Source organism: Lepisma saccharinum, chromosome 18 (genome assembly GCF_977018435.1).
Source record: "Lepisma saccharinum chromosome 18, izLepSacc3.1, whole genome shotgun sequence".
Lineage (NCBI taxonomy): Eukaryota > Metazoa > Arthropoda > Insecta > Zygentoma > Lepismatidae > Lepisma > Lepisma saccharinum.
The window spans coordinates 41,083,101-41,095,127 of NC_139246.1; the positions used below are offsets into that span (position 1 = coordinate 41,083,101).

General features: G+C 38.1%; 1 protein-coding gene across 1 annotated transcript in view; it reads right to left on the reverse strand.

Annotated features, from left to right (window-relative positions):
- Positions 1-10,928, reverse strand: part of LOC146002022 (dual specificity protein phosphatase 14-like) — a 90,988-nt gene extending 80,060 nt beyond the window's left edge. The window contains exon 1 of the mRNA XM_083139730.1: positions 10,731-10,928. Within this exon, the coding sequence (XP_082995856.1) occupies positions 10,731-10,867 (137 nt within the window). The 5' untranslated portion in view covers positions 10,868-10,928. The remainder of the gene's footprint in view (positions 1-10,730) is intronic.
- Positions 10,929-12,027: the final 1,099 nt, after the last annotated feature.

The following is a 12,027-nucleotide window of genomic DNA, read 5'->3' on the forward strand; positions in this document are numbered from 1 at the left end:
TCAGAATGTGTACGGCGAGATGGAACACATATTTCTGATGTAATCTTTAAGAAGTAAAGTGACATGTAAAATGACATGTAAATTAGGGGGGATCGAAAAAAGCTAATTTTTTATGATGCTTTTGGGGTAGAGCGGAAAAGTTGCCTCTATACATAAGTAACTTCTGTTCAAAATTTCACCACCCTAGGATAATGTCTTCTGTTCTGGCAAGGGACGTGAAATTTCAAAAATTTAGTAAAATCGGCAATTTTTTTTAAAATTTTTTTTTCAAATTTCACTGCACTTTGCGGTAGTGTGCAAAAGTTGCACCTATGTATGGTTAATTACAGTGCAAAATTTGGCGCCCCACGGACAATATGTTCTGTTCTGGCAAGGAGCCTGAAATTACCCAAAAATCGACAAATACACTGTTTTTTCATTATACTTTTAGATATAAATATGATTTATTAACAATTATGTTAGCAGCAGATTTTCCAGGTTATCATTAACCACTAATTAATGGTTAATAATTATTAATCTTTTTTTTTGTTACAGGTCGTGAACTGAGCTAGCAGTGAGCAACAAAACCTGGCAAAATCTTCAAAATTTTCAAAGCGAGGAGCATTAGACTGCCCAATTTTCGGATCACCGACAGATTTTGCTGGGATGCTTCCAACAAAAGAGGATGTTATTAAATGCTGCATTTACGAAAGGTGGCGTCTTGGATCTGAAACAACTGGTAACAAGGAACCCGCATTTTCTTACATCGCAGAGCAAGTTTGTGTAAAGCTGCAAATGCTGTATTCTGATGCTTCCATTCCGACAGTTTCAAAGAAACGTGTCCTTGATATGATTCATGCATATCACAAGAAATATATCGATATCAAGGCTGTTTATAAAAGAATAGAGAAAAGCATGGCAACTAAAGCAAGGGTGGAGAAGTTTAAAGAAGAATCATGCTTTCTTTTTTATATAGAAGCTTGTAAGTGCTCCACGTTTACAGACTGCAATTGCCCGAAGGAATCCAAGGTCCCCTTTAAGGAACAGACATTTCTTGCTGATCAGAGAACAAAGCGCCTAATGTGCATTGGATCGCTCGATTTGCAAGAAACCAAAAAGCTCCAAGCACGTGCTGAAAGGAAGACAAAAAAATTCCTTCGTAGTTCTAAATCTACTGCGTCCTGCTCATCGCAGCCTGATGGTGATGAGCTCTCATCAACATCAACGTTATTAGAAGATGATGAGGCAATGGATGAGGATAAGGAACCTGAACCTGATGACTACGACTACAATCCCGGACCGTCGACTTCATCCTCTTCGCAAATGCGAAAGAAACTTTCAAATACCGCCTTAATAAGCCAAAGATTTGGGGTATCGCTTCAAGCCACGGCTGCCATAGCTTCTAGCGTTCTGCACGACGTAGGCCTAGTCTCTGAATCGGATACAGCTTTAGTGATTGATAAGAACAAAATTGCTAGAGAAAGGTATCGAACCATGCAAGAGCTTAAAAGTGAGAGTTCGGACATTGACAATGATCATTTAACAGGTCTTTACTTCGATGGCCGACGTGACAAAACGTTGTCAACAGAAAAGGAGGATGATAAATACTACCAAAGAACAATTGTAGAGGAACACTATTCCTTGGTGAAACAACCAGGATCTAGCTACGTTGGTCATGTTACACCAGCTTCAGGATCAAGTCTGGCCATTGCTGAAAGTATTTACGACTATATCACAGCAGAAGTGCCCGGAGGTTTAAACCATATTCTTGTTCTAGGGTGTGATGGAACTGTCGTAAATACTGGAGTTCACAATGGGGTACTGCGTCGTCTTGAACTGAAGATCGGGAGAGCTGTGCAATGGGCTGTTTGTCAACTACATTTCAACGAATTGCCTCTCCGCCACTTGTTCGAGTCCCTCGATGGTCCCACCTCCGGACCCAATTCCTACACTGGTTGCATTGGAAAATCTTTGAAGGCGTGTGAGCTGCTTCCAGTGGTAACATTTGAGCCAGTTAACTGCACCTTGCCATCAGATGATATATCCACTTTGAGTAAGGACCAGAAGTATCTGAGGAATATTGCTCTCGCCGTTAGCTCAGGCATGTGTCCTCCAGGTCTTGCTAAGCGCGATCCAGGTCCCCTAAACATGTCCCGCTGGTTGACAACAGCCAACAGGATATTAAGACTGTATGTTTCCACCACGGAACCATCAGACAACTTACGTACCATAGTAGAGTTCGTTATCAGGGTGTATGTGCCATCTTGGTTCCGCATCAAAATCCATCATTCAATTAAGGATGGAGCTCGGCATCTTTACCATTTCATTCAGTCATCCAGATACTTGGATCAAGTTAACCGCAACGTCATCGACCCAGTGATTTCTCGGAATGCTTACTTCGCATCTCCAGAAAACATTCTGCTCGCGATGCTGACTGATAAGAGAACACATATATCAGAGCCCTTGGCATTCGAAGAGTCATAAAAGCACGAGAATCATGTGAGACGGTTGGACACGTCGGATTGGAAAGTTAGATATTCCAAAAATAAACTTCGAAGCAAACGACTATATCGAACTAATTGACTGGTCGTCCAGCGAAGTAACTCCACCACCAATACTGAATGATGTGACTACAGAAGATTTGAAAAGTATGCTGAAAGAACCAATACCAATTGACTGGACTTTTACAAAGTTCCCATGCCACACACAAGCTGTGGAAAGAACAGTAAAGTTAGTTACGGAGGCCTCAAAGAAAGTGTGTGGTCATAAAAAACGGGATGGATTTATTCGCTGCACTCTGAAATCGAGAAAGGCCATGCCTGAATTTAGGTGCAAGAGACAGTACAAAACCTAAAGACACATATTTTACATTATTATTACCTACAAAACACACATTTTCGTGCTTTTAATTTTGAATACTTATTTCTTAATTCTTATATCTAATAGTATGCGAGTGTATGACAATTCTGGTTTATGTTTAATAAATGTTAGTTAAATAATGAAAAAACAGTGTATTTGTCGATTTTTGGGTAATTTCAGGCTCCTTGCCAGAACAGAACATATTGTCCGTGGGGCGCCAAATTTTGCACTGTAATTAACCATACATAGATGCAACTTTTGCACACTACCGCAAAGTGCTGTGAAATTTGAAAAAAATTTAAAAAAAAAAATTGCCGATTTTACTAAATTTTTGAAATTTCACGTCCCTTGCCAGAACAGAAGACATTATCCTAGGGTGGTGAAATTTTGAACAGAAGTTACTTATGTATAGAGGCAACTTTTCCGCTCTACCCCAAAAGCATCATAAAAAATTTGCTTTTTTCGATACCCCCTAATGTAAATGTCATAGTTAATGGCATAGTATGTACATGCATATCCATCATTAAATGTATTATTTCCTGTGATTATTCGTGCATTTTACGTCAATTGAAATGTTGCCGTTTCTCTGCGCCACCCTGTATATTCATGACACTTTTCATACATTTGCTTAATTATACTATTATCTATAGTTAATATGTCAGGTCAAAATCCCATTTGAAAATATCCTAGTTTTAATTCTACCACTTTCATGGGTGATACATATTAAAGCAGAAAGTATTTTATCATTATGATAAGTCGTCGCATCGTAATCAATGGGTTCGATACTCGATGAAGGCACGTAGTTGTTCGGATCCCACTTTAAACTGTAGATCCAGTCCCGATTAGCCTTACTGTTCGTAAAGTGAACTTAAAACATCAAATCAATCAATCAGTAATGTTATTACTCTATAATTTTCACAGCATCTGGGGGTCGCCTTTTTAAACTTATACCTTCTAATCATTTTTGGGGTATTTCTCCTATCACCAATATTTTGGTTCACTAAAAATCCCCACTTAAAAATTTACTGGGGGAAGCCAGTTTTATAACAGTAAAGATGAGCGATAAATTTTTACTTGAACTAAACTTCACCAAAGATAATGCCAAAACACACACACGAAAAGAAGAGAAATGTTGATCTGTGTGTCTTTTGCTTGTTCGTTCTGGCTGCATATCTGTACAGTTAATATGTCAGGTCCTGTACTATAACAGCATGGACCCAAAACACAATTCTGTAGGCATGGGGAACATTAAAGAATGCACTACCTATATTAAATTGACTTGATAAGAACTTTTTTTGTATTATGAGAACATTAAAAGATGTACTACAACAATAACATGCAGTACACAACAAAAATAAAACACGAATGTGAGACAAATATAATTATATAACTATCATAGCTCGTTATTAATATAAAACGAAACTTAAAAGGAAAAAAAATAATAAATCCATCTTAGAAATTCTGCAATATTTTTTCTATTTGAAGAAGTTGGGGAAACGTTTCATTTGCTACTTGTATATTAATTCCTTGTATATTAATTGAACTTAAACCATATAAATTAGTTTCACACCCGCGCTGTGTGCCGTACAAATTTGTAACGATTTCGCACACTGACCAGAGCTGTGAATAACAGCATTCCGGAGTTTCTCACTGACGCTAAAAATACTAAATTATCGCAAAGAACGAATAAGAAGCAAAACAGCGATAGTCTAATTGATCAGGCTCTGACATGGCTGACAAATTGAGCTCGTGAATAGCTGAGATCCAGCGATGGACGGACTGCGCGTACAACATCGTGACTATCGCCGTCCTTCAGGAAACATGCAACATTGTTCTGCCTCGACTTATCAATCCGACAATGAAATCTGTCCGGTAGAGATCAATATTTCCCCAACAGACAAGAGTCTCAGCAAATCGAACACGAAACGCTCTACTCAACAGAAAGAGCACATAGCCTGTATCGGTCGCATGTCAAGGACAACTTGCGACATCGATTCCGTACAAGCACAGGCAAGAGGGAATCAAATGGAACAAGTGCTTAAATTGGAGTGAATGCTAGAAGCAAAAGTCTTGTGTCTGTTTTATACCTTTTGCATGGCAACGTCTGCCAGAGAACTTAACAGCAATGCATGCTAGTTAACATCGACGGACCGTACACTCGTGAGAGAGTGGGAACCAAAGAGGGATAGAGAGTTATGCACGTAGAGAGAGAGGGGGGACGTAGAGAAAAAGAGATAGATACGCAGCTACACACAGACACGCAGAGAGACAGGAACAGAGATAGATAGCTCTTTTGGCAGAGCAGAGATTGTGTTCAAATACTATGATGTAACTTGTATGTTTATGTTATGTATTTTGTCTACATCTTTTTTTTAATTTATTTTTTATTCATTTTATTTTATTTTTATGTTGTTGTCTTTTCACAATTTTTGTATCAATTTATTCATACATTTATTACAATTACTTTATCAATAGATTTTGTAACTAAATCATGCAGTTTATTGTACACTGTATTAATACTGTAATAACATAAGAAATGTAAATTTAAATGTAACCGATGACACGGGTTAGGTGGCAGAACAGCCTCAGGCTGAACCTCGCCCACGTAAATAAAGAATTTGAATTTGAATTAGAATTTGAATTTGAATTAGAGACGCAGAGAGAGAGGAACAGAGATAGCTAGACACACAAAGAGAGGGGGGAGAGAAAGAGAGAAATATAGATACAGAGGTAGAAGTAGAAAAAGAGAGATAGATACAGAGTGAGATAGAGTAACAAAGATAGATAGATAAACAGAGAGACAGATAAACAGGGAAGAAGAAAGAGAGTGAGCCAGATAGATACACAGACAGGCAGTGAGGGAGAGGGAGAACATCGACTTCGGAATTATAAATCGTGAAACACCTTACGTTCACGCACATTACGGGTGGACAAACTAACGATAACGTCACTTCTGGCTAATCGCAACGATGAAGATCAACGAGGATGAGATGAAATTGATAAACGGACAAACATCAAGATCGGAACGTGAAACCGGACAATTCGGTAACCTGCTGGCCACCGATCCCCCTTCCAGATTTAAATTTTAACTCTGAGGGTATGTTATATATATTTCCACTATGGAAAACTTTCAATTATACACTTCCTATGAAGGAAGGGGAGACACCTTGAAATTCGGGAGTAAATTAGAGAAATGTGTATAACCTACTAAACCGTATATACCTCTAATAAGTGGTGAGTCACAAATAAAGAGTCGGTAGGGCATCTGACTGTCACTCGGGAGACTCGGGGTTGGTGATCTAAGGTCGGAATTATTCCCCACATGAAGCGGCTCCGAGTCACACCCAGCCTCAAATCAATCGGTACCTTGAGGGCAACCCTAGGGGTAAAGCCGACCGGAGCGTGGTGCTGATCACATCACCTCCAAAATAGCCGAGATCGAGAATGTGTGTGTTCGAGAATGTTCCGGTTTACAAAAATTACGGTCTTGATGATATACGGGTGGGAAATAACCTTTTGCTAGGGGTCCACAGTAAAAAGTAACAACAATTAAGAAATTATGGTAATACCAAATGTTTACTACGACAATTGTGGTTACAAAAACAAAATTAAAAGTTAGTATGTCCGCAGTTTGCTTCTCTCACAGCACGAAGACGATCAGGGTAGGAGCTCAGAAGATTCGCAAACAGTCCGTATTCCATTCCATGTCACGGAGGACTTGTTCCAGATGTGCAAGGAGTGTTGGCCGGGAATAGCGGTCCGGTCCGCGTTCCACTATCATCAAGGACTCAACTGCGTCCTTCAGAATAGCCCCAAAGTGCTCCGCTGCATTCAGGTCCGGTGATGCACCCGGCCATTCAGAACTGCTGAAGAAGTCAATGCCACTTCGCCGAAGAAGATCTTGGTTTTAGCATTTGCCTTGAAGCAAGGTGCCTTGTCGTGAACTAACTTTTAATTATGTTTTTGTAACCACAATTGTCGTAGTAAACATTTGGTATTACCATAATTTCTTAATTGTTGTTACTTTTTCCTGCAGACCCCTAGCAAAAGGTTATTTCCCACCCTGTACATCACGTGAAAGAAATATAATGTACGTACATAATGGAATTTTACGACTTCGTTCAACTCTAATAACCTATTTCACAAATTTTATACCTTTGTACTCAGTAATGGATGTTATATTTTGTATTTGTCGGTTATTTCTGTCAAAGACAGGGAGAAAGCTTTATGATTATTGCGATGTAGTTAGCGAACTGTAAAAAATGTGTTCTTGTGTTACCAGCTTTTAAGGTAATTGGAAATGTAGAACGAAAATCTGTAGACAAGTTGCTAAAGTGAACATTTACTAGTTTATAAAGAATCTGAATAACGAATCGTTTCGTACACTTGCACAGTCAGTCATTGTGATTTCATGTATCCTATTTGCTTTATTTAAATTTATACTCTGTATAAAAGTAGGAGAGCGAGATTTTATATCAACCTGTTCTAAATACCCGAAGTACAAGGGACAATATAAATATGAACTTTTATGTCAACATGGTACGATTTCAATACATGTCCAGGTACAGTTACAAGTAAATTGTCCTTGTTAGGGATGAATTAAATACACGCTGATGTTCCTAAAACTTACACCGTATCCTGAAAAACAACTTGTCTCTTGAATTTTACCATATCTAGCTTGTCTACCGAAAAGGGATATAATTATAAGGATATTCTCATGATAGATCATGAGGTTTATTGTGTTCTCCTGCTTTTTGCTTTGGACTTCTTAATTAAAGTAAGTCGCTTGCATTAATATTCCCATTTTCCGTGTGATTGTAAATCGATTTTCATAGGATTAATTACTGTTAGATCTTTAAGGTTAGTGTTCTTAGCATCCAGGTATTTCGAATAGGTTAGGCTAGTACGTTTGCTGCATTAGTATGTGTACACTTTTTCTCTTTGCTTGATGTAAAATCTTTAATACGAAAAATGGTTCTAAAAGATTGTAACCTTCAACCAAACCAGTCAAACTTATGCAGCCAAATATTTACCGGATTTCTAGAAAATTAAATATGTATTCAAGTTACACACGGGAATTCAGTTCCCAAAGTTGGAAAGTTTATTTAATACCAAATTTCATCCTCAACCTAACTTTTACAAAATTATCTTGCATGCATAAGTTGAATCGTAAGTTTTTAATCCACAGCAATTCAATAGCAATTATATATTAACGATGATAATTCTTTACGAATTTAGAGTAAGTATCAATGTAGGATCAAATTTTATCTCTATGGCATTTTTTGCCCTTGATAATTTGAAAAATAAAGGTACATTATGCAGAAAAGGTTGGATCAACAATATTCACGTATTTTGTAATGCCGTATAACATTTGAAATGTTCATGATGTGAAAGCAACGTTCTGAATGAATAACAAAGGACGATTCAGTTAGAAAAATAAATATTATACTCTTATAATGCACTTTGTTAGATGCTGTAAATTAACTATAGTTGACTAGTCCTGTGACGTCACGGAAGCTTGTGTGACGCCCGTACATAAGTATCTCGGAGGCCCCGGTCAAGCCCCTTACCTTAACTAAAAGCAACACGTGTCTCAGGACTAAACTTTTAACCAGGTTAAAAGCGGTCTGGTGCGGGCACATCCAGCTGCTAACAGTCACTAACACTAATTGCTAAGAGTTCTAAATCTGCCCCCCCTTACCTAACCACACATGCATTATTAGAACTAAGCGGAATTGTAGGTTAGGAATTGTTAGGTTAGGAATTGTTAGGTTAGGAGCGCTAGGTTTAGAGCTGTTAGCAAATAGTTTTAGTGACTGTTAGCACCTGGATGTGACTCCACCAGACCCGTTTAAAAGCTGAGGTAAAGGGACACTCAATATATATAAAAAACACAGAACAACGCAGCCCTACAGAGAACTATACCAAACTGGCCAGACGTCAGAGTCTCGTTATTTGACTCTCTTTGCGCTCACTGTGCAATACCGAGTCGTCTAGTTGGTTGATTTGGAGTCAAGTAATGTATTTGGTGTCTGCATTACCTTCCGGACCGGTGTATGTAGTGTACGGTCACGTGGTGCGTGCTAACTAATCAAATGACCGTTTAAAACAGCAGACAGGCATTTGTTGAATCTTCTGAACTTGAGCACCGCTTTCCGTCTAGTTGGTTGAACGTAATTTCCTTGCACCACTTTTGCACCACGCTGACACTGGATACACCTGCACTGCACCGAGTGTCAAAAAGTGCAGCCAACTAGACGAGGCTTATGACTAAATGAATGCTGTCATGTAGACTGATATACCCTGTTGGCATTCCCTTGCTTGGATATCAAAGTTATTATTTCAAGGATATACGATACTTCTAAAAACCTTGGATATTCGTACTATGTACAGTTAGGAGTAAATTGTCGTTCAAAAATGTGTTGAAATTCCTGCAACCTTCACCCTATCATCTAAAACAATATTGTATCCCTGTTAACTTTGTTGTCTGCCCAATAGGAATAAAATTATTGGAATATCTGGATACTTTTGTCATGATTCTATAATAATGACAGTCTTCTCCTGAAGAATTAATACGGTAGTTACACGAAATCACTTACAAGAATCTTATGTTGATACGTGTTAGTATACGATTAATAAACAACTCTAATTACACTCAGGTTTCCTATTGCATATGCTTAAAACTAATAGTGTAATGAGAACACGTTTGGAAATTATGGCTTCACTATTCATTTTTCTTTGTAGGTTTTAAACACTAGGAAAACATTTGTTATAGTATCGTTGGTTTAAATTTTGAACTGGTTTAAGCGAGAGCTTCTGCTTTCGACTACTAGTAAACAATATGCAGTACGTTAACTATAACTTGAAAAATTGTCAAATAATAGCCTATACTAGGTATTAGTTGCGATTTTATATGTAGTCGTTGTAAGTGCAAGGGCATTCTCAATGATTAGTTTTGCGAAATTCTCTTGTCCGTATAGGGAGGTGAATAGTTTCTTTGAGTTTGAATATGAGAAGCATTTTTGTTTAGATGCCATCTCAGAAATCAACGAACTGTGCTTCATTTCAAAGAGTTCGTTTTATTACAATGAATTGTCAAAAGTCTAAAATTTCTAAATAGGGTATTCCTCGAAAAGTGGTCCTACTCCATGTAAATAACAAAGTAAACCAATCTAAAAATTATTATTGTTTCTAATTGCATTAAGGTTTAAATGTTTGTGAATGCATTTAATTTGCATATTTCACCAAAAGAAACTGCTAGCCTCTGTATGCTTCACAGAAAATGAAGTCAAACCGTGCTACATTTTTAAAGCGTCACACACGTAATACATTTTCATTAATGCTTTTCATGCATTCAGGCTATGCCATTATACTCCTCTTTTTTTTCATTTGTTAGCAGACACCACAAAGTACTTCATAATTTGATTAAATCAGTTTGTTATAAAAAAAAGGTAAAGTTCTCCCCTGTGCATAGCACCACGCCATGAAGGCGTATAGGGGGTGTGGGGGTAACGCTATGAATATTTTAATCCAATCTCATGTCTAGAACTGTACATTTTAGGTGTAAAAGTCACACACATAACACAGGAATGTCCAAATAGTGTTCCACGTAGGATCAATATCCTTCCTTTTAATTTATGTAAAAAAGAAGCTACATAACTTGTAAATTTCGTCTGGTGTATTCTTACTGCAAAACCATTTTGTGCTTTGTGGTGTGAACAATATACAATAAACCATGAGTACAAGCGGAAGAAAGTTAAAGCTGAATTACCCGGTATCAGAGCAGTTATCGTATTGAATTTGGGCTAAATTGTGCAGAAATACTATTCTCAACATGTCGAACGTGACGATTTGATTTCTGACTGGTTCGAAATAAGTAATTGATCACTTACCTGTCAAGGAAATCTATTCTAGGTAGACAAATCTGTTCGGAACTTGACGTGCGTACAATATGTTGCTCAGGTTCTGGCAGAGTTTGCTCAAGTTTGGGAAATAACGGTTGTCGCTTCTTCTTTCCGGACTCGACCATTCAGAAGCACACAGACATAGACAAGCACCTGTCACTCGGATGAGGCCACGTTCATGCAATGATTACGCCAACAGCATAACAGAACTGCGAACCGTTTCATGGTGAATTGCGTGGCATGTAACACGCACACGGCGCAATGGACTTGTTTACCGTGTCGAGCGTTCGATACATAAATAGGTAAAACTTTCAATTTGTAAAACTCCCCATGTGCGAGAGTGCAGTAAAGCTCTGTTACTTCCAGCCACTGAAACCAGATAGAATTTTTAAGACTTAAGGTTAAGTTGACGTTTGGTGTGTGTTCAAATTTATATGTAAACAGGTATACATCATCCATCGAATGGCCTAATATTCATATGCTCTCTCAATGTATTCTATTTTGGCAATTTTACGCCGCTTTTCGTAATCTCTGCGTTAATCGTGATGATAGGGATAATATTGAAATGATGAAGCAGATGAGGTACACAAGCAACCCCGATTTATAAGTGTGTGTTTGTCCCTTACTCAATTGTGTCTAATCATTATTCGCCCTCATAGTGGTAATTATTCGAAAACGATTTGAAATAATCAATATATACCGTGCGTCCATTTCGATCTGCAGCCGAGAGATCGGGAGAAGCGTGGCGGGCGGCACTGACGGAGATGCCGACATTTGCGGCCTGAAATGCCCGCTTATTTTTATGGACATATGCAGACATTTATATAAATATTGCAAAACGAGCACTAACCTGTGTTATAAGAGTATGGTTTTAATTTTAGTAGCTTAGTGACTGTATGTGCCGATGATTTTGACACGCCCACCTCTTGTGAAACACGGCGTAGAGGTTTGTTTGGAGAACGTTCTAACGCTGCACCAATATCATCGAGTTTTGCTTCGGTTAGAATCCGTCGTTTTTGCTTAGGTGTTTTAAAATTTAACGATACAGTTTCTCGTAATTTAAGGACAAGATGTCTAACCGTATCTCTGTGTGGAGTTGAAACGCATGGGAATTTCTGTACAAATTACCTACACACGTCTCGACACGAGTTTGTTTTCACGTAGGTACGTGTCATACATAAAAAAATCTTTGTTCTAACGTGAATCTTGCGGCTGGCATTCCAATCGTCTCACTGACACGTCACACATACACACTACAATAACACAAACAAGTAACTGCAAGTAA